The following is a 24,079-nucleotide window of genomic DNA, read 5'->3' as shown; positions in this document are numbered from 1 at the left end:
CCCAGCCTGACCCTTGACCTTTCCCATAGCTGCCTCACCGCCACCTCACCTGTCCCTGGGTGTCAGCAGCTTGCCTCGGCAGCTTGCCTTAGCACAATGCAGGCCTACCCTCTCCTGCCAATGTCTCCTGGAGCCGGTTCAGCTCATTACAGCTGAGTAATCGGCAGAGACCCGGGCTGTCTCTTAATGATCACACAGAGAAGACTCCTGAGTCCTGACCACCACTCCACCGGGAAAAAACTGTCCTGTTTATGTGTCCGCCCCAAGCCTTTTTCAAAGCGCTGCAGTTTCAACCAATTAAAAGACAATCCCTCCCAGTAGGTTTCAGCCTGCCCGTCCCTTTGGTTTTTTGGATGACTTGTCTGTTTGCAACTTTTTCACAATTACTCATTTCTCCTGCAAAAAAGTTTGTAATTGTGCCTATAGACACTCTGCAGTCTCAGGAAATAATGGTCTTTAGCTTCAGGCTCCGTCCCTTACAATAGCAATGGAAGAACACCAATGGAAGTTTGCTTTCCTGATAATGAATTAATCTACAGAACACACCGTCTCTCTCTCTACGAGTGTGCCTTCCTCATTACAGTACATCTTTGTCCAGGATAGTGTACTGTAGCACTCAGAGTCACATATCACCGCTGTTAAAGACATCCTGAGGGGGTACAGTACCAATACCCTTCCCGTGGCCCTCAGGGACGTCAGGGTGGGGTTTAATTAGCACAGTGTTTCATGGCTGCTAGCATGTTTGTGTCATCATGGTGGCCTGCCTGCCTGTAATTACACAGCCTCAGCCTCACTCAGCCCTCTGCCACACGCCGTCGCCACCAGTGATGTAGATAATAGGAAAAACAACAACAACACTAATCTTCTGAGGTTTCTGTACATTAATAAGGTTGTCTGTGTGTTCTGGCACCTTCCTGTAAACTGAGGCTGCCTGGGGTTCATGGGATGGTTAGACCCAGTTATACCCCCTGACGCATAGCCCACCAAGGGCTCCTCAGCCTGTCTGTCTGTTAGCCTATCCCCCCCCTCTCTCTTACCTCAGCTTGCGCCAGAACCAAACATTGATACAGAGCGGGTTTAAAAAGCAGGCCGTGGGCCTCTCTCTTTGATTTGTGTTAGTGCTGACAGAGGCTATTACCACAATCCAGCCCCCAGAACCCTCTGAGGTGGAGGGGGAATAGGCTGGGAGCGATAGTTCAGGAGAGGAGATGAAGAGAGGGGAAGGGGAGGATAATATGGATGTGAGAAGAGGGTAGTTTAAGGGAGGAGAGGTAGAGGGAATGAATACAGAGGATGAGAGGGGAAAGTAGAGGAGAAGAAACGAGGGGAACAATATGAAAGAGTAGTAGGAAGGACAGATCTGTCTGTGTTTTCATAGCCCCAGCAGGCAGAGAAAACTACAGGGGAAACAGTCACTGGCCACATATTGCACTGGGATGCTATATTCTAGTCATGTTTGGAGAGCGGGGCACTCTGAGTTCCAAACAGTACAAGAGCAGAAGTAGGTCATCATAACTTGTGTAAATGGCTTGCGTCCGCAATACAAACTCATGACGATCAGTACTAAACAAATCACATAAATGAGAAAATGGTGTAGGCTATTTTTCAAATCTCACCTGTTCCTGCATGTGCCACAATGGATTTCATTGATGCTGTGTTTGGTCGTAATGTATTCCTCCTACTCATGGTTTTTCCCCCCAAATGAAAAGCATTTTGGAATGCATCAGGAGAAACAGAAATGCATTAGGCAGTCAAAGGGCTTCTCTCCTGTGTTTGGGTGGTGAGTGTGGGCTTCAAAGTCGCTGTGCTCAAAGTGCAGAGCCGCCCCATAAACACCGCAGGAATCAATATAATGACATTCTAAGAGCGCAATGTACATTAAACACATTTCCACTGCTCTACTAACTCAGGCCTTTTGATTGTGGGTAGTAATTCTACATCATTTGTGTACCCTTAGTTCTGAAAGGAACGATTACACAACTTTGGCATGATACCAATTCATCTCATTTGTATGCTATTGGAAAGTGTTAACTGCCCAATATTTGTCCATTTTGGACAAAAAACGCTTTAGAGATATAAGTCTGTCAATATTTCATTTTGAGGTTATCCGACAATCAATAATATATTTTATACAGTATTCAAGTACAGTATATTCACAAACTAACTTTCAAGGACACACTTTGTTTTCTCAGTGGGTTTGATGTTTTTGCGACCGTCAGTGTTTCATAGTTAATGCCCAATGTAATGATGGTGCTGGAGAGGATGGCTCATGTTTTATTGGCTTTTAACCAACCGTGCTATTTTGTCTGTTTTTACCGAATTGTTTGTAACTTATTTTGTACATAATGTTGCTGCTACCGTCTCTTATGACCGAAAAGAGCTTCTGGACATCAGAACAGCGATTACTCAACTCATATTAGACAAATCATTTTTATTTAATGAGTCTGACGGGAAGGATATACTCCAAACCCCCAAACAGGCCCTCGTCCCCGTCTTTCACAGGAGAAAGAAACTGAGATTTTGTGGAGGGAGATCGGGGTGTCTTGAGAGGATCAGGCGACTAGTGGCTAATCTGCCTTTGCCATCCGTACTGTTAGCCAATGTTCAATCGCTGAAAAATAAATGGGACGAAATGAAAGCAAGTATATCCAACCAATGGGACATTTAAAACTGTAATATCTTATGCTTCACAGAGTCGTGGCTGAACGACGACATTAATAACATACAGCTGGTGGGTTATACACTCTATCGGCAGGATAGAACAGCAGCCTCTGGTAAGACGAGGGGCGGCGGCCTATGTATATTTGTAAACAACAGCTGGTGCATGATATCTAAGGAAGTCTCGAGGTTTAGCTCGCCTGAGGTAGAGTAATTCATGATAAGTTGTAGACCACACTATCCACCGAGAGAGTTTTCATCTATATTTTTTGAAGCTGTCAACATACCACCACAGACCGATGCTGGCACTAAGACCGCACTCTATGAACTGTATACCGCCATAAGCAAACAGAACGCTCCTCCAGAGGCGACGCTCATGGTGGCCAGGGACAGTTGAAGTCGGAAGTTTACATACACTTAGGTCAGGGGTCATTAAAACTAGTTTTTTAACCACTCCACAAATTTCTTGTTAACAAACTGTAGTTTTTGACAGATTATTTCACTTATAATTCACTGTAACACAATTCTAGTGGGTCAGAAGTTAACATGCACTAAGCTGACTGTGCCTTTAAACAGCTTGGAAAATTCCAGAAAATGATGTCATGGCTTTAGAAGCTTCTGATAGGCAATTTACATAATATGAATCAATTGGAGGTGTACCTGTGGATGTATTTCAAGGCCTACCTTCATACTCAGTCCCTCTTTGCTTGACATCTTGGGAAAATAAAAATTAATCAGTCAAGACCTCAGAAAATAATGTATCCCTCCAAAAGTCTTGTTCATCCTTGTCAGCAATTTCCAAATGCCTGAAGGTACCACGTTCATCTGTACAAACAATAGTACGCAAGTTTAAACACCATGGGACCACGCAGCCGTCATACCGCTCAGGAAGGAGACGCGTTCTGTCTCCTAGAGATGAGCGTACTTTGGTGCGAAATGTGCAAATCAATCCCAGACCAACAGCAAAGGACCTCGTGAAGATTCTGGAGGAAACAGATACAAAAGTATCTATATCCATAGTAAAATGAGTCCTATATAGACATAACCTGAAAGGCCGCTCAGCAAGGAAAAAGCTAGTTTCAAAACCGCCATAAAAAAGCCAGACTACGGTTTGCAACTGCACATGCGGACAAAGATCATACTTTTTGGAGAAATGTCCTCTGGTCTGATGAAACAAAAATAGAACTGTTTGGGCATATTGATCATCGTTATGTTTGTAGGGAAAAGGGTGAGGCTTGCAAACCGAAGAACACCATCCCAACCGTGAAGAACGGGGTGTCAGAATCATGTTGTGAGGGTGCTTTGCTGCAGGAGGGACTGGTGCACTTCACAAAATAGATGGCATCATGAGGCAGGAAAATTATGTGGATATATTGAAGCAACATCTCAAGAAACCAGTCAGGAAGTTAAAGCTTGGTCGCAAATGAGTCTTCCAAATGGACAATGCAAACTTCCCAAGCAAACTTCCAAAGTTGTGGCAAAATGCCTTAAGGACAACAAAGTCAAGGTATTGGAGTGGCCATCACAAAGCCCTGACCTCAATCCTATGTGTGGGCAGAACTGAAAAATCGTGTGCGAGCAAGGAGGCCTACAAACCTGACTCAGTTACACCAGCTCTGTCAGGAGGAATGGGCCAAAATTCACCCAACTTATTGTGGGAAGCTTGTGGAAGTCTACCCGAAATGTTTGACCCAAGTTAAACAATTTAAAGCTAATGCTATCAAATGCTAAACTTCTGACCTACTGGGAATGTGATGAAAGAAATTAAAACTGAAATAAATCCTTCTCTCAACTATTATTCTGACATTTCACATTCTTAAAATAAAGTGGTATCCTAACTGACATTAAACAGGGAATTTTCACTAGGATTAAATATAAGGAATTGTGAAAAACTGAATTTAAATGTATTTGGCTAAGGTGTATGTAAACTTCTGACTTCAACTCTACATTTAAACTCAGTTTTTCACAATTCCTGACACTTAATCCTAGTAAAAGATCACCACTTAAGGCTACTCCGCCTACATGTACACATTACCTCAATTACCTTGACAACGGTGCACCTGCACCTGCACATGTACTCTGTACCGGGATCCCCTGTAAATAGCCCCGCTATTGTTATTTTACTGGTTAAGGGCTTGTAAGTGAGCATTTCACTGTAATGTCTACTACACCTGTTGTATTCAGCACATGTGACATACAATTTGATTTGATTTTGATCCTACATCAGTGTTGGGCTGGACCCAGCCTTGGAACTCCCACATGAGACTCAACTCTATTGTGTTTGTACCACTGACTCACACGCTATATGACGTACTTCACATGGTTTCAAGACAACTTTAACTTCAATATCTTTCTATGAAACAGAGTGTTTATAACAAAAAGAGGTTGTCAATGCAGTCTAGAAGAAATACAGTCTAGAAGTCTACAGCAATCATTCGTTTTGCTGCTGTTCTAGATATAACCCACAGGGCAATAGGCATCCACGTCCCCTGATTAGGCTGCACTTAGAGGCTGAATCAGGACTCTCTGTCTTGCTGTAAAGCTTTACCTGTTACGACCAGGAACGGATTTCTGTCAGGGGCCTTAATAAAGGCATGAGGATCCAGGGGCAGTGGATGGAGCGGGATAGAGAGAGCGAGAGGGAGGAGGAGGGGGGAATGGAGTGATGAATGGGTTCAGCATGCACAGCGACGATGGAAGAACAGACCTACGAGCCTGACAGCGCTCCAATTACTCACCCAGACAGGAGAGAGAGAGAGAGAGAGAGAGAGAGAGAGAGAGAGAGAGAGAGAGAGAGAGATACGGTGTGAGGGAGGAGGAGAGGGTAGATGCCTTTATTCAGACTGGGATTAAAGGTGAAGTAATCTGAGGGAGGTGGTGTACCTCTCCCTCCATCTCTCCTCGCCTCATCACCTGCTGTTCAGCCATGTACCCCAGGAGAGGAGAGAATAATAGAGGGAGATTTATGTGTGGTTCTTATAGTGAGAGATTCTAGTGTCAGAGGATGGTGCCAAAATGAGTGGTCCTGTATTTTCCCATACCCTTATAATAGAAAATCATCCAAATTACATTTTGGGGGCTATAGTTATAAAAAAAAGTCATCTCCAGAACTAATGAAATATTGTTATTTTATTTAAGCCGTAATACATTCTCAGAACGATAATGTCATTCTCCATTTTTCCAATAGAACAATTCACATAACACGGGGGAAAAAAATACAATAGTTTCTAACACTACTACTGCTCTCTTTTTCATTTGCAGTGTGCTGAACAGGACGCCAGTCCACCTGATTCACGAGATCATCCTGGTAGATGACTACAGTGGGGATGGTGGGTAGAACAGAAGAGCAGCTGTGAGCAGAGATAGATCTGATTCCAGGAGGAAATGGATTGGAGATGGATGTGATGAGCTCTCCCATTCTGGCACAGCTGCCGGAGAAAAAGGATCAGTGATTGAAAATATTTCCCCTGTCTCTGTCAATGTGTTTTTTACAATTGAATTCCAATTCCATGCACTGTGTGGGTGACGGTTTTGTGAACATTGCATCTCACCCTGCATCAAATGTTCCCTTTCAGCAAATGACTGCCTTCTACTCACCAAGTTGCCCAAAGTAAAGTGTCTTCGGAATGACAGGAGAGAAGGTAACCTAGTTAGTGTGTGTGTGTGTGTGTGTGTGTGTGTGTGTGTGTGTGTGTGTGTGTGTGTGTGTGTGTGTGTGTGTGTGTGTGTGTGTGTGTGTGTGTGTGTGTGTGTGTGTGTGTGTGTGTGTGTGTGTGTGTGTGTGTGTGTGTGTGTGGAGAGTATTTCATCCGTGCAATATACAATTGTGTCCTCCACTTGAACACACACCTTAGAGCCCAACACCACTTGCCTTTGCCAAGCCTAAGAGGGATGATCAGCATTAGAGCCTCATGCAAGTGTTTTTGTGAGGAGGATGTTTCCCCACTAGTATCCCACAGTAGATGATTTCAGGTTAGACCACAGGGAGAAGCTCAAGCAACAGCTGTGAGACAAGAGAGCAGATTCAGGGATGTGTTGACTCGAGAGGGTTGGATCTTTTTGTGTCAGACACACCGTGATCCCATCTAGACAACGTGGGAATTGTCTGTGTATCTATATAAATAGATTGATTTGATTATAGCAAGACATCAAAAGGTTGACTGGAACATAGTCTGAGCACAAATGCAACACTATTCTATTGCATCTATGAGTCATGGTGCTCAGGAAACGTATTTATCATGGTTATCATGTTGATGCTTCCTGTTTCACCTTTATATAACTCCACAGAGGACTTTTCTACCATGCCATACAGCACTGTTGTAATAGACTACAGTTTATTTTAAAAAAAGAATACTAAAAAGCAGCGTGTGCTGATTGCTAGTTAAAACCCCTCTACGCTATCTGCCTCTGCTTCAGCACATTATACAGTCTGAGGTGAAATATATGTTGAAATGCTGAGATGTGAACTCAGACAGTAACGAGATGCAGATTGCTGTGCGTGGATAGAGGTGCGCAAGCCCCAGCTCTCACAGGCGTTTGAAGTTCCCCTGATCAGAGAGTTCAGCATAGAGGTAATGGAGATGAACCCCATCTCACCTCACAGGCTGACAATCTTACCTCCAAAAGACTCCAAAAGCAGCCAGTTCCACCTAATAAGGCATATGGATACTATCTTACAGCATCCACCTCACTTTACTATATAACACAAGATAGGGTGCAGTTTTGATCATTGTTGAACTCTTTAGTATCTTGAAGTATGTCATTCTAGGCTAGTGCAAAATATGTTTATGTTTATTCAGTAGTTGTATTCACTAGTTGTAGTTCACTACTATGCCAGCAGCATTCCACCCTGCATACCACTGCTGGCTTGCTTCTGAAGCTAAGCAGGGTTGGTCCTAGTCAGTCCCTGGATGGAAGACCAGATGCTGCTGGAAGTGGTGTTGGAGGGCCAGTAGGAAGCACACTTTCCATTGGGACACTGCCCTGTGTAGGGTGCCGTCTTTCAGATGGGACGTTTAACGGGTGTCCTGACTCTCTGAGGTCATTAAAGATCCCATGGCACTTATCATAAGAGTAGGGGTGTTAACCCTGGTGTCCTGGCTAAATTCCCAATCTGGCTCTCAAACCATCACAGTCACCTAATAATCCCCAGTTTACAATTGGCTCATTCATTCCCCTCCTCTCCCCTGTAACTATTCCCCAGGTTGTTGCTGCAAATGAGAATGTGTTCTCAGTCAACTTACCTGGTAAAATAACAGATAAATAGTTGTCATTGTATTCAGTGCAAGTATGACTGAAAGGTCATAAACCTCCTCTTGCAAACAAACCTAAAATCTAGTGTACCTCCTTGACTTGTTCTCAGCCTGGGATAGATATGAGTGGTTGTTGCCAATGGCAACGATTTGTCGGAAAATACTTTACAATTTACATACATTTAAAACATTAGCATAGACATCACAGACTTTTACATTTCTGTCTGTGTATCTATACAGTACCAGTTAAAGGTTTGGACACACCTACTCATTCCAGGGTTTTCTTTATTTTTACTATTTTATTACATTGTCGAATAATACTGAAGACATCACAATTATGAAATAACACATATGGAATCATGTAGTATGAGTAGGTGTTCTAAAACATTTGACTGGTAGTGTGAATTTTATATATGAGATTCCTCCATCACTCTCCTTCTTGGTCAAATAGCCCTTACACAGCCTGGAGGTGTGTTGGGTCATTGTCCTGTTGAAAAACCAATGATAGTCCCACTAAGCGCAAACCAAATGGGATGGTGTATCACTGCAGAATGCTGTGGGAGCCTTGCTGGTTAGGTGTGCCTTGAATTCTAAATAAACCTATGTGGGAACTCCTTCAAGACTGTTGGAAAAGCATTCCAGGTGAAGCTGGTTGAGAGAATGCCAAGGGTTGGCGAAGCTGTCATCAAGGCAAAGGGTGGCTACTTTGATGAATCTCAAATATAAAAAATGTTTTGATTAACACTTTTTTGGTTACTACATGATTCAATTTGAGTTATTGCATAGTTTTGATGTCTTCACTATTATTCTACAATGTTGTACTGTATATACACACTCACCGGCCAGGTTGTTAGGTACTTGTACTGGGTCGGACCCCCCTTTGCCTCCAGAACAGCCTGAATTATTTGGGACATGCTACAATGTGTCGGAAATGTTCCACAGGGATGTTGGTCCATGCTGACGCAATGGCATCACGCAGTTGCTGCAGATTGGACGGCAGTACATTCATGCTACTGTACGAACAGCCCGTTCCATCTCAAAGATAATCTATTGGGTTGATGTCTTGGGACTGCGCAGGCCACTCAAGTAAACTGAACTCGCTGTCATGTTGCAAGCAATGTTTTTCCACTCTTTAAATCCCATATTGCTTTCGTAGTCAACTTCCACACAGCTCTGACATACACACTTACCCCACCAGACATGCCACCAGGGGTCTTTTCACAGTCCCCAAATCCAAAACAAATTCAAGAAAGTGTACAGTATTATATAGAGCCATTATTGTATTGACCTCCATTATTGTCAATTATTGTATTGATCTCATATTGCTCAAATGAACAGCAAACCTGGTTTCAAAAAACAGATAAAGCAACACCACTTGCACCATGCCTCTCCCCTATTTGACCTAGATAGTTTGTGTGTATGTATTGATATGTAGGTTACGTGTGCCTTTTGAAAATGTATGTGCTTCTGTCTTTGAGTTCTTGTCTATTATTGTTCTGTATTATGTCATGTTTCATGTTTTGTGTGGATCTCAGAAATAGTAGCTGCTACTTTTGCAACAGCTAATGGGATGCTAATAAAATCCCCCCCCAAAAATACCCCCAAATTGTCCAGTGTAGGTAATCGCGTGCCCAATGGAGCCACTTGTTCTTGTTTTTAGCTGATAGGAGTGGAACCCAGTGTGGTCGTCTGCTGCAATAGCACAGCCGTGATAAAGATCAAAGAGTTGTACGTTCCGAGATGCCGTTCTGCACACCATCGTGTACTGCGCCGCTATTTGTCTGTTTGTGGCCCGCCTTGTTTGTGGCTCACCTTGTGGCCCGAATTGCTTGTACAATTCTTGCCATTCTCCTTTGACCTCTCACCAACGAGCTGTTTTCACCCAAAGGACTTCCGCTGAATGGATGTGTTTTATTTGTCGCACCATTCTCGGTAAACCTTAGACACTATCGTGAGTGAAAAGCCCAGGAGGGCGGACATACTGTATCTGAGATACTGGATCCGGCGCGCCTGGCACCGACGATCATACCATCTCAAAGTTGCTTAAGTCACTCGTTTTGGCCGTTCTATCGTTCAATCGACCAATAACTGAATACCTCCATTGCCTGTTTACCTGCTTTAAATAACAAGCCAAGGCAATCCAAAATAATAACGTGTGAGTGTGCAGTGTGTGTTAATGTGTGTGTGTGTGCATCTATCAGTTACACATACATGTCAGTACATACACACAAAAGGTAGGTCACATGGGGGAGAGGCATTGTGCCGTGAGGTGTTACTTTATTTGTTTTTTGAAACCAAATTTGCACTCTATGAGATGGGAGTTCCATGCAATCATGGCTCTATATAATACTGTACATTTTCTTGAATTTTGGGGTCTGTGAAGAAACCCCCTAGTGACATGTCTGGTGAGGTAAGTGTGTCTGTTAGAGCTACACTGACTGTACAAAACATTAGGAACACCTGCTCTTTCTATGACATATTCTGACCAGGTGAATCCAGGTGAAAGCTCTGATCCCTTATTTATGTCACTTGTTAAATCCACTTCAATCAGTATAGATGAAGGGGAGGAGACAGGTTAAATAATGATTTGTAAGCCTTGTGACAATTGAGATATGGATTGTGTATGTGTGCAATTCAGAAGGTGAATGTGCAAGACAAAAGATTTAAGATCCTTTGAACAAGGTATGGTATTAGGTTCCATGGGCACCGGTTTGAGTGTGTGAAGAACTGCCACACTGCTGGGTCTTTCATGCTCAAAAGTTTCCTGTGTGTATCAAGAATGGTCCACCACCCAAAGCACATCTAATTAAGGTTGTTCTGAGGGCAAAAGGGGTGCAACTCAATATTAGGAAGGTGTTACTGTTTTCTTTATACACTCAGTATATGTAAGTTGATTATACAGAAAATGTGTAATTTTCAACATGAGAATTTCTCACAAAAACAAGAATTGATGCAGTCAATCTCTCCTCCACTTTGAGCCAAGATAAATGGACATGCATAATGTTGACATTGGCCCTCTACAAACAAAATTGTCAAAGACTCCAGACACCCAAGTCATAGATTTTTCTCTCTGCTACTGCATTGCAAGCGGTACCAGAGCGCCAAGTCTGGGACCGAAAGGTACCTGTACAGCTTCAACCCCCAAGCCATAAGACTGCTGAACAGTTCATCAAATGGCTACACAGACTATTTACATTGACCCCTCCTTTATGAATTATGTCTTTATCTTTAAGGTTTTGCACTGTCCCCCTTGCACTGGCTCTATGCACACTCACTAGACTCTACCCACACACTCCCTCACACACACACACACACACACACACACACACACACACACACACACACACACACACACACACACACACACACACTTTTACACTTCACATAAGCTGCTGCTACTCTGTTTATTATATCCTCCTGATTGCCTAGTTACTTTAACCCCTACTCACATGTACAGTGCCTTGCGAAAGTATTCGGCCCCCTTGAACTTTGCGACCTTTTGCCACATTTCAGGCTTCAAACATAAAGATATAAAACTGTATTTTTTTGTGAAGAATCAACAACAAGTGGGACACAATCATGAAGTGGAACGACATTTATTGGATATTTCAAACTTTTTTAACAAATCAAAAACTGAAAAATTGGGCGTGCAAAATTATTCAGCCCCTTTACTTTCAGTGCAGCAAACTCTCTCCAGAAGTTCAGTGAGGATCTCTGAATGATCAAATGTTGACCTAAATGACTAATGATGATAAATACAATCCACCTGTGTGTAATCAAGTCTCCGTATAAATGCACCTGCACTGTGATAGTCTCAGAGGTCCGTTAAAAGCGCAGAGAGCATCATGAAGAACAAGGAACACACCAGGCAGGTCCGAGATACTGTTGTGAAGAAGTTTAAAGCCGGATTTGGATACAAAAAGATTTCCCAAGCTTTAAACATTCCAAGGAGCACTGTGCAAGCGATAATATTGAAATGGAAGGAGTATCAGACCACTGCAAATCTACCAAGACCTGGCCGTCCCTCTAAACATTCAGCTCATACAAGGAGAAGACAGAGATCAGAGATGCAGCCAAGAGGCCCATGATCACTCTGGATGAACTGCAGAGATCTACAGCTGAGGTGGGAGACCCTGTCCATAGGACAACAATCAGTCGTATATTGCACAAATCTGGCCTTTATGGAAGAGTGGCAAGAAGAAAGCCATTTCTTAAAGATATCCATAAAAAGTGTCGTTTAAAGTTTGCCACAAGCCACCTGGGAGACACACCAAACATGTGGAAGAAGGTGCTCTGGTCAGATGAAACCAAAATTGAACTTTTTGGCAACAATGCAAAACGTTATGTTTGGCGTAAAAGCAACACAGCTCATCACCCTGAACATACCAACCCCACTGTCAAACATGGTGGTGGCAGCATCATGGTTTGGGCCTGCTTTTCTTCAGCAGGGACAGGGAAGATGGTTAAAATTGATGGGAAGATGGATGGAGCCAAATACAGGACCATTCTGGAAGAAAACCTGATGGAGTCGGCAAAAGACCTGAGACTGGGACGGAGATTTGTCTTCCAACAAGACAATGATCCAAAACATAAAGCAAAATCTACAATGGAATGGTTCAAAAATAAACATATCCAGGTGTTAGACTGGCCAAGTCAAAGTCCAGACCTGAATCCAATCGAGAATCTGTGGAAAGAACTGAAAACTGCTGTTCACAAATGCTCTCCATCCAACCTCACTGAGCTCGAGCTGTTTTGCAAGGAGGAATGGGAAAAAATGTCAGTCTCTCGATGTGCAAAACTGATAGAGACATACCCCAAGCGACTTACAGCTGTAATCGCAGCAAAAGGTGGCGCTACAAAGTATTAACTTAAGGGGGCTGAATAATTTTGCACGCCCAATTTTTCAGTTTTTGATTTGTTAAAAAAGTTTGAAATATCCAATAAATGTCGTTCCACTTCATGATTGTGTCCCACTTGTTGTTGATTCTTCACAAAAAAATACAGTTTTATATCTTTATGTTTGAAGCCTGAAATGTGGCAAAAGGTCGCAAAGTTCAAGGGGGCCGAATACTTTCGCAAGGCACTGTACATACTGTATAACCTGAATTACCTCAACTATATCAAACCCCTGCACATTAACTCGGCACTGGCAGTGTTGGAAAAAGTACTCAATTGTCATACTTCAGTAAAAGTAAAGATGCCTTAATAGAAAATTACTTAAGTAAAAGTGAAGTCACCCAGTAAAATACTACTTGAGTAAAAGTCTAAAAGTGTTTGGTTTTAAATATAATTAAGTATAAAAAGTAAATGTAATTGGTAAAATATACTTAAGTATCAAAAGTAAAAAATAATTTCCAATTCCTTAAAGCTGCAATATGTAGCCTTTTGGGCGACCCTAGCAAATGCACATAGATATGCGCGTTATATATCAGTCATTCTCACTGAAATCAAGTCTAAGAAACGGTAGATCTGTTCAATGCTCGCTATATCTATGCTTCCCATTCTTAAGTTTAGTTTTTGGTCAGTTACTGTCGGTTTAGTACACCATCTTCAAATAGCTGAAAATACAATATTTTTGGTTATGTAAAATATATTTCACAGCGGTTTAGACGGTACAAGGATTCTCTACACTGTACTTGCTTGTTTTGTCACATAAACTGAAATTAGGCAAACTATTAGACTTTTATCAACCAGGAAATGGGGGAGCCAGGGGCACACTCCAACACTCATTTACATAATTTACAAGCAAAGCATTTGTGTTTCCTGAGTTCGTCAGATCAGAGGCGGTAGGGATGACCAGGGATGTTCTCTTGACAAGTGCGTGAATTTGACAATGTTCCTGTCCTGCTAAACATTCAAAATGTAACGAGTACTTTTGGATGTCAGTGAAGTAAAAAGTACATTATTTTCTTTAGGAATGTAGTTTACTATTTATATTTTCAAATATAAATAGTAAAGTACAGATACCCCCCAAAACTATTTAAGTAGTACTTTAAAGTATTTTTTACTTAAGTACTTTACACTACTTGGTACTGGTACTCCTCGTATATGGCCTCGTTATTGTTTTTGTGGGCCAGCTGCAGCTTTGTTAGGTCCTTTGCAGCACTTGATCATATCACCGGGCAATAGTCAAGATTAGATAAAACTAGAGTTTGTAGAACTTGATTATCTAACTGTGTTGTTAAAAATGCTGAGCATCTGCCCCCATATTTACAACAATTGAATCAATATGCCTTGACCATGACAATTTATAGTCATTTTACGCTTTGTTTAGGGGGGGGGGGTGAGAAGGTTGGAGGGGTTGTGGGGATGGATGTAGGGGTGAGAAGGGTGCGGACGAGGAGGATGAGCTGAGGGTGACGGGCCTCTGTCATGCTGTGATTACTCAGCAGGTTGGCCGTTGTACTGATGGATAGTCCTCCAGGCCGTTTTGCACGTGCAGTGGTGAGGATTTTTAGAGCTCTGCAATCACAGGTCTGGCTGCCAGGTCCTGCTATGTCTTGCTATCATTTTGTTTCAGACCCTGGGACTGATAGGCTTTTGCTGGCAAGTTATAAACATGCTAGTCTCTTATGCACTCTGCAGTCAGATCTGACTTTTAACGATGGAGCACATTTTAATGGAATAGTATGATGATTTGAAATCAATAGCCTTGAAATAGCTGTTCTTGTGCACGTTGTAGTGGTGAGACAGGTGTGTGAGGCATTGTGTGTAATTAGATTCCTGCTCTGCTAATGAAAAGCAGAGACCTCTAATCTCAAGACGACAACTTCCAAGGTTCCATCTACAAAACTAAGAAATGACTCTCTGACAATACCTAATCAAGTGTAAAAATCATTACAACCACAATTAGATTGTAACAAATGGTATCGTTAGGCTGTTGTTAGGCAGTCCTCTGTTTATTCCTGGAGCCGGAGGTTTCATTACCCAGCCTCAGTGTTCCACTACAGTGTTGATGAACTTGTGTGTGTATAGGGGCCTGGGTGTAGTTAACAGTCCCCGGGGCCTCAACTCACACTCTAAATTGTAAATGGTTTGAGGCATTTAGACTTGATTGTCTTTTTAATGCTACAAACAGCAGAAGCTGTCATGCCATGTCGTCTCTATCAAGCTTTAGTAGTAAATTCTCTCTCTCTCTCTCTCTCTCTCTCTCTCTCTCTCTCTCTCTCTTCTCTCTCTCTCTCTCTCTCTCTCTCTCTCTCTCTCTCTCTCTCTCTCTCTCTCTGGCAGCTTCAACTAGCAACTGTTGAGGGGGGAGGGTGAGCTCACCCATCCAGAAAATAAAGCGTTATTGAGGATGAAATGGGATTTTTAATTGGCTGGAGTCGCGGCGCAGTGCGAAACTTCAAGAGTCCTACAATTTCATACAATGACATTCTGTCCTATGTCAGAGACTATTGATTTCGCTATTTAGCCGGAAAGAATGTCCTTCAATCATTGAGACCTCTTAACAGTGTGATGTCCCATTCAGACCATCATGTCTAAGGGCCGTAATTGCGTCATAAACAGACACAAATGGCCTTTTTAAGACCTCCCTTGTCTCCACGCATGAGGTGGACAATAAAGGGACATTGTGTTCAGAGTATTTGAGAGCAACATCATCTAGAGATCAGATAGTATTGGTGTTTGGGTTTAGATACAGTGGTTGGGTTTGGAGACACACACACACACACACACACACACACACACACACACACACACACACACACACACACACACACACACACACAGCAGTCGTTATGGATGAGACTGACCTTTGACCCCTCTGTCTCTGTTCTCTCTCTCCAGGTCTGATCCGCTCCAGGGTACGTGGGGCAGATGCAGCGAAGGCTGGGGTCCTGACCTTCCTGGACAGTCACTGTGAGGTCAACAAGGACTGGCTGCCCCCACTGCTCCGGAGGATCAAGGAGGTACAGTAACAGTACAGGCACTGACACCTCCTACATCTACAGTAACATTACAGGCACTGACACCTCCTACATCTACAGTAACAGTACAGGCACTGACACCTCCTACATCTACAGTAACATTACAGGCAGTGACACCTCCTACATCTACAGTAACAGTACAGGCACTGACACCTCCTACATCTACAGTAACAGTACAGGCACTGACACCTCCTACATCTACAGTAACAGTACAGGCACTGACACCTCCTACATCTACAGTAACAGTACAGGCACTGACACCTCCTACATCTACAGTAACAGTACAGGCACTGACACCTCCTACATCTACAGTAACAGTACAGGCACTGACACCTCCTACATCTACAGTAACAGTACAGGCACTGACACCTCCTACATCTACAGTAACATTACAGGCACTGACACCTCCTACATCTACAGTAACAGTACAGGCACTGACACCTCCTACATCTACAGTAACAGTACAGGCACTGACACCTCCTACATCTACAGTAACAGTACAGGCACTGACACCTCCTACATCTACAGTAACAGTACAGGCACTGACACCTCCTACATCTACAGTAACAGTACAGGCACTGACACCTCCTACATCTAAAGTAACAGTACAGGCACTGACACCTCCTACATCTACAGTAACAGTACAGGCACTGACACCTCCTACATCTACAGTAACAGTACAGGCACTGACACCTCCTACATCTACAGTAACAGTACAGGCACTGACACCTCCTACATCTACAGTAACAGTACAGGCACTGACACCTCCTACATCTACAGTAACAGTACAGGCACTGACACCTCCTACATCTACAGTAACAGTACAGGCACTGACACCTCCTACATCTACAGTAACAGTACAGGCACTGACACCTCCTACATCTACAGTAACAGTACAGGCACTAACACCTCCTACATCTACAGTAACAGTACAGGCACTGACACCTCCTACATCTACAGTAACAGTACAGGCACTGACACCTCCTACATCTACAGTAACAGTACAGGCACTGACACCTCCTACATCTACAGTAACAGTACAGGCACTGACACCTCCTACATCTACAGTAACAGTACAGGCACTGACACCTCCTACATCTACAGTAACAGTACAGGCACTGACACCTCCTACATCTAAAGTAACAGTACAGGCACTGACACCTCCTACATCTAAAGTAACAGTACAGGCACTGACACCTCCTACATCTACAGTAACATTACAGGCAGTGACACCTCCTACATCTACAGTAACAGTACTGTTCAGTACAGGCAGTGACACCTCCTACATCTACAGTAACAGTACTGTTCAGTACAGGCAGTGACACCTCCTACATCTACAGTAACAGTACTGTTCAGTACAGGCAGTGACACACACCTCCAACATCTAATCTGCACCTTCTGATACATCTCCCAGAATAGAAAGAAAATGCACCCCATTCTCGTATACTCATTTGATATTCTTTTTCCTAGACAGAATAAAGCTACTTGCAAACTTCAGAGAGAATGTCCAACCTTAAAATGCAGGTTGATGTTTATTGTCATGAGTCTTGTCATGGAGGCAGAACTAAGAGATTTCCCCTTAGATAGGCCATCTGCAAAGTCAAAATTTAGTATATTGTAAAAATTCAGTTAGGCATTAGGGTTACTTTGTGACTGTGCCAGTTAGTGACCACTCTGCAGAACTGCCTCAAGAACAAGATTCATGATGAAAAATTAACTCTGATGCATATTTGTTCTTGCAACATATTTTTATCAGGTGACTTAACTGTCCGTTTTTTTGTGAACTTCAATCAACAGAACCCCCCACCCTACTCTCGGACTCCTACACATACTCTCTCTTTTTGATACAGTATATGTCTATATCTCCAGGAATGAATGAAAAACTCCCTCCTAGCTGGTGTGTAACTGAAGCATTGTGAACTGTCTCCGGGACCACCACCACCCCTCCAGCAGCTCTCCAGCAGCTCTCAGAGCTCTCAGTGTGTTGTGACTGGGGAGAAAATGGCAGTTTACCTTCTGCTGTTCCTCTGATTGCCCCTAATCTGGAAGAAGTGCCTCCCTCAACTTACACCAACAGCACTCTTCCTCACTCTTCCTCACTCTTCCTCTCCCCCAGGCTAAGACAGAGGGTTGACTCACCCCCCCCCCCCCCCCCCCTAATACTGGGGCTTACATGTTATATTCAATTATATACTAACCTTCATGCATGTCTGATTTCAAAGTGCTGTCTGCATCTTAATTCCCTGGTGCGGCTGCCGATATCTAGCGTTAAGTTCTCAACAACGTCCCATCATTATTTTGGATTTGGCGCTGCGAGGCATAGCATAATGTTTTGTAATACATGTACTAATACAGGAAGCTTTTGTCTACAAACAATCAATATATGAAAATAAACAGAATTGTTTTTGTTTTGAGGGAGTCATCCATCACTATCCACATATATACATATCTATTTCTAAATGTATTACTTATTGATTTATGTAAATGCAGGCACAAAGACGCATGTATAACATTCATGACACACCACGCCACTGTAAAGGGGCATTCCTCTCAGAGCCGCATAATGTCTCAGAACAGAAGATCATTTGCAATTGAAATGGTTGAAAGGGATCGAAAACTCAGCAGTCTCATGGAAAATGGAAAGCGTACCCAAGCAGTCTTGTGAAGCATGGGTGCTGGTCAAGGTAAATCACCTTGGCAGAGAGAAAATATAAGAGGGAGAGGAGGGGAAAAGAGGGATGGGAGAAAGTGAATGTCTGAAGAAGAGCAGACGAGCCAATCAAATGTGAGATAATGTGGTCAAACCGCCCAGGATGCTGCTTGTCAATGTGTGTGTGTGCGTGTGCGTGTGTGCATGCGTGCGTGAGAGAGAGAGAGAGAGAGAGAGAGAGAGGGACAGTGAGTGAGAGAGAGGGAGTGTGTGTGTGTGTGTGTGTGTGTGTGTGTGTGTGTGTGTGTGTGTGTGTGTGTGTGTGTGTGTGTGTGTGTGTGTGTGTGTGTGTGTGTGTGTGTGTGTGTGTGTGTGTGTGTGTGTGTGTGTGTGTGTGTGTGTGTGCGTGTGTGTGCGTGTGTGTGTGCGTGCATCAGCTCCTAAAGATGACTCTGTCATGGCCTTTGACTGAGACTTAGTGTGTGTGTGTGTGTCTGTGAGTTCTGACAGGTGTGTGTGTGCATGGCATGCATGGGTGTGTGAGCAGACTATTTCAAGACATGACTTTCACACACATCGCCTGTTAACCTCCTCTTCACTCTGTCTGATCTGATCAGACAATGATCGATGTACTTTCCTTTAGCTGGAAGAAGAAAAGACAAGACAATGACCCCAAGCCACTATGATGTCTTTCAAGTGACCCTAACAGCAATTAATCAGCACATCCCAACAGATGTATCACATGTCCTAAAGGTGGACATTTTCCCTGGTTATTTCCTTGACTTCAGGACTACAAGGCTATGACAACTGAATGAGCACCAGAGCATTAACTGAAACATCATCCACACTACTGGGCGACCTACTGTATGAACATAATGTATGTTTAATCAGTGCCCGGTAGCACATCAATGCCTCCCATTACTCCCATACCTTTTTCATTAACTAACTGTAAATAAGGAATTGTGCCATTGGCTCTTACTGTGAGTTTTGAACATGGTCTCTGACTCCCGTCTCTCTCTCTTTCTCTCTCTCTCTCTCTCTCTCTCTCTCTCTCTCTCTCTCTCTCTCTCTCTCTCTCTCTCGTCTCACCAGGACCCGACCTGTGTGGTGAGCCCAGTGATCGACATCATCAACATGGATACCTTCGCCTACGTAGCAGCCTCCTCTGACCTCCGTGGAGGTATGGAGCGACAGGGACTTGACCTCCCCGTCCTCATCTCAAATCAAATCAAATCAAATCAAATGTATTTGTCACATACACATGGTTAGCAGATGTTAATGCGAGTGTAGCGAAATGCTTGTGCTTCTAGTTCCGACAATGCAGTAATAACGAACAAGTAATCTAACTAACAATTCCAAAAAAAACTACTGTCTTATACACAGTGTAAGGGGATAAAGAATATGTACATAAGGATATATGAATGAGTGATGGTACAGAGCAGCATAGGCAAGATACAGTAGATGATATCGAGTACAGTATATACATATGAGATGAGTATGTAAACCAAGTGGCATAGTTAAAGTGGCTAGTGATACATGTATTACATAAGGATGCAGTCGATGATATAGAGTACAGTATCTACGTATGCATATGAGATGAATAATGTAGGGTAAGTAACATTATATAAGGTAGCATTGTTTAAAGTGGCAAGTGATATATTTACATCATTTCCCATCAATTCCCATGATTAAAGTGGCTGGAGTAGAGTCAGTGGCATTGACAGTGTGTTGGCAGTAGCCACTCAATGTTAGTGGTGGCTGTTTAACAGTCTGATGGCCTTGAGATAGAAGCTGTTTTTCAGTCTCTCGGTCCCAGCTTTGATGCACCTGTACTGACCTCGCCTTCTGGATGACAGCGGGGTGAACAGGCAGTGGCTCGGGTGGTTGATGTCCTTGATGATCTTTATGGCCTTCCTGTAGCATCGGGTGGTGTAGGTGTCCTGGAGGGCAGGTAGTTTGCCCCCGGTGATGCGTTGTGCAGACCTCACTACCCTCTGGAGAGCCTTACGGTTGAGGGCGGTGCAGTTGCCATACCAGGCGGTGATACAGCCCGCCAGGATGCTCTCGATTGTGCATCTGTAGAAGTTTGTGAGTGCTTTTGGTGACAAGCCGAATTTCTTCAGCCTCCTGAGGTTGAAGAGGCGCTGCTGCGCCTTCTTCACGATGCTGTCTGTGTGAGTGGACCAATTCAGTTTGTCTGTGATGTGTATGCCGAGGAACTTAAAACTTGCTACCCTCTCCACTACTGTTCCATCGATGTGGATGGGGGGGTGTTCCCTCTGCTGTTTCCTGAAGTCCACAATCATCTCCTTAGTTTTGTTGACGTTGAGTGTGAGGTTATTTTCCTGACACCACACTCCGAGGGCCCTCACCTCCTCCCTGTAGGCCGTCTCGTCGTTGTTGGTAATCAAGCCTACCACTGTTGTGTCGTCCGCAAACTTGATGATTGAGTTGGAGGCGTGCGTGGCCACGCAGTCGTGGGTGAACAGGGAGTACAGGAGAGGGCTCAGAACGCACCCTTGTGGGGCCCCAGTGTTGAGGATCAGCGGGGAGGAGATGTTGTTGCCTACCCTCACCACCTGGGGGCGGCCCGTCAGGAAGTCCAGTACCCAGTTGCACAGGGCGGGGTCGAGACCCAGGGTCTCGAGCTTGATGACGAGCTTGGAGGGTACTATGGTGTTGAATTCCGAGCTGTAGTCGATGAACAGCATTCTCACATAGGTATTCCTCTTGTCCAGATGGGTTAGGGCAGTGTGCAGTGTGGTTGAGATTGCATCGTCTGTGGACCTATTTGGGCGGTAAGCAAATTGGAGTGGGTCAAGGGTGTCAGGTAGGGTGGAGGTGATATGGTCCTTGACTAGTCTCTCAAAGCACTTCATGATGACGGATGTGAGTGCTACGGGGCGGTAGTCGTTTAGCTCAGTTACCTTAGCTTTCTTGGGAACAGGAACAATGGTGGCCCTCTTGAAGCATGTGGGAACAGCAGACTGGTATAGGGATTGGTTGAATATGTCCGTAAACACACCGGCCAGCTGGTCTGCGCATGCTCTGAGGGCGCGGCTGGGGATGCCGTCTGGGCCTGCAGCCTTGCGAGGGTTAACACGTTTAAATGTCTTACTCACTTCGGCTGCAGTGAAGGAGAGACCGCATGTTTTCGTTGCAGGCCGTGTCAGTGGCACTGTATTGTCCTCAAAGCGGGCAAAAAAGTTGTTTAGTCTGCCTGGGAGCAAGACATCCTGGTCCGTGACTGGGCTGTGTTTCTTCCTGTAGTCCGTGATTGACTGTAGACCCTGCCACATGCCTCTTGTGTCTGAGCCGTTGAATTGAGATTCTACTTTGTCTCTGTACTGGCGCTTAGCTTGTTTGATAGCCTTGCGGAGGGAATAGCTGCGCTGTTTGTATTCAGTCATGTTACCAGACACCTTGCCCTGATTAAAAGCAGTGGTTCGCGCCTTCAGTTCCACACGAATGCTGCCATCAATCCACGGTTTCTGGTTGGGGAATGTTTTAATTCGTTGTTATGGGAACGACATCTTCAACGCACGTTCTAATGAACTCGCACACCGAATCAGCGTATTCGTCAATGTTGTTGGCTGACGCAATACGAAACATCTCCCAGTCCACGTGATGGAAGCAGTCTTGGAGTGTGGAGTCAGCTTGGTCGGACCAGCGTTGGACAGACCTCAGCGTGGGTGCTTCTTGTTTTAGTTTCTGTCTGTAGGCAGGGATCAACAAAATGGAGTCGTGGTCAGCTTTTCCGAAAGGGGGGCGGGGCAGGGCCTTATATGCGTCGCGGAAGTTAGAGTAACAATGATCCAGGGTCTTTCCACCCCTGGTTGCGCAATCGATATGCTGATAAAATTTAGGGAGTCTTGTTTTCAGATTAGCCTTGTTAAAATCCCCAGCTACAATGAATGCAGCCTCCGGATAAATCGTTTCCAGTTTGCAGAGAGTTAAATAAAGTTTGTTCAGAGCCATCGATGTGTCTGCTTGGGGGGGGATATATACGGCTGTGATTATAATCGAAGAGAATTCTCTTGGTAGATAATGCGGTCTACATTTGATTGTGAGGAATTCTAAATCAGGTGAACAGAAGGATTTGAGTTCCTGTATGTTTCTTTCATCACACCATGTCACGTTGGCCATAAGGCATACGCCCCCGCCCCTCTTCTTACCAGAAAGATGTTCGTTTCTGTCCGCGCGATGCGTGGAGAAACCCGCTGGCTGCACCGCTTCGGATTGCGTCTCTCCGGTGAGCCACGTTTCCGTGAAGCAAAGAACATTACAGTCTCTGATGTCCCTCTGGAATGCTACCCTTGCTCTGATTTCATCAACCTTGTTGTCAAGAGACTGGACATTGGCAAGAAGAATGCTAGGGAGTGGTGCACGATGTGCCCGTCTCCGGAGTCTGACCAGAAGACCGCTTCGTTTCCCTCTTTTTCTGAGTCGTTTTTTTGGGTCGCTGCATGGGAACCATCCCGTGGCGCTGGTTGTAAGGCAGAACACAGGATCCGCATCGCGAAAAACATATTCTTGGTCGTACTGGTGGTGAGTTGACGCTGATCTTATATTCAGTAGTTCTTCTCGGCTGTATGTGATGAAACCTAAGATGACCTGGGGTACTAGTGTAAGAAATAACACGTAAAAAAACAAAAAACTGCATAGTTTCCTAGGAACGCGAAGCGAGGCGGCCATCTCCATCTCTGTCGGCGCCGGAAGATCTCTATCACCACACCCATGTCCCTCTCTCTGTCTCTATCCATCTCTGTATCTGTCCAGCTCTCTGTCCAACCCTCCCTTTCTCCATCCCTCTTTTCATCCCTTATCCCTGACCCCATCCCTTCCTTCTTTCCATTTCCTCCCCCAGGCTTCTGGGTCTCCATTACCTGGATAGTAGAGGCCACACACACACACACACACACACACACACACACACACACACACACACACACCGCCAGATGAACAGCTTCAATCAGTGTTCCCAGAGAACTGGATACGACAGCCAATGGGGATAATAGTCCAAGGCCTTCTCAGATTGGACGTTTTAATTATTGATGTAGCCATCGCTCATAACAGGAAAAAGATGTGGTGTCAATAGAGCCGTATGGATCCACTGAGAGCCAGCCCTGCCTGCCTGCAGATTGCTGCGCCAGCACTCCTGGGTCTGCTCCAAATCAGACCCTCTCTCTCTCCCCTGCACACACACACACACACACACACTATCACGACTCAGGATAAGACCCAGATGCAGACACAGGAGGCGGATAGTTTGATTAAAAGATAATTTAATATAATACAGGGGGCAGGCAAAGGGCAGGTCGAGGGCAGGCAGAAGTTGGTAAACCAGGTCAGAGTCGAGCAGGTACTGGATGGCAGGCAGGCTCAGGGTCAGGGCAGGCTGAAAGGTCAGAACCGGGAAGACTAGAAACAAAAACTTGAGAACAAAAAGAAACGGGAAACACGCTGGTACGACCTGACAATACAAGATGAACTGGCAACAGACAAATGGAAAACGCAGGTATAAATACACAGGGGATAATGGGGAAAAAACGTGAGACACTTGGTGGGGGTGGAGACCAGCACAAGATAGG

General features: G+C 44.3%; 1 protein-coding gene across 1 annotated transcript in view; it reads left to right on the top strand.

The window, feature by feature from the left end:
* galnt14 (UDP-N-acetyl-alpha-D-galactosamine:polypeptide N-acetylgalactosaminyltransferase 14 (GalNAc-T14)) overlaps nt 1-24,079 on the top strand; it is a 117,776-nt gene that overhangs the window by 55,942 nt on the left and 37,755 nt on the right. Inside the window, exons 4-7 of the mRNA XM_031837215.1 lie at nt 5,920-5,987; nt 6,234-6,299; nt 15,699-15,820; nt 19,581-19,668. Coding sequence (XP_031693075.1) covers nt 5,920-5,987; nt 6,234-6,299; nt 15,699-15,820; nt 19,581-19,668 — 344 coding nt within the window. The remainder of the gene's footprint in view (nt 1-5,919; nt 5,988-6,233; nt 6,300-15,698; nt 15,821-19,580; nt 19,669-24,079) is intronic.

This window comes from Oncorhynchus kisutch, linkage group LG12, assembly GCF_002021735.2.
Source record: "Oncorhynchus kisutch isolate 150728-3 linkage group LG12, Okis_V2, whole genome shotgun sequence".
NCBI lineage: Eukaryota > Metazoa > Chordata > Actinopteri > Salmoniformes > Salmonidae > Oncorhynchus > Oncorhynchus kisutch.
This window is presented reverse-complemented; position numbering and strand designations above follow the sequence as displayed.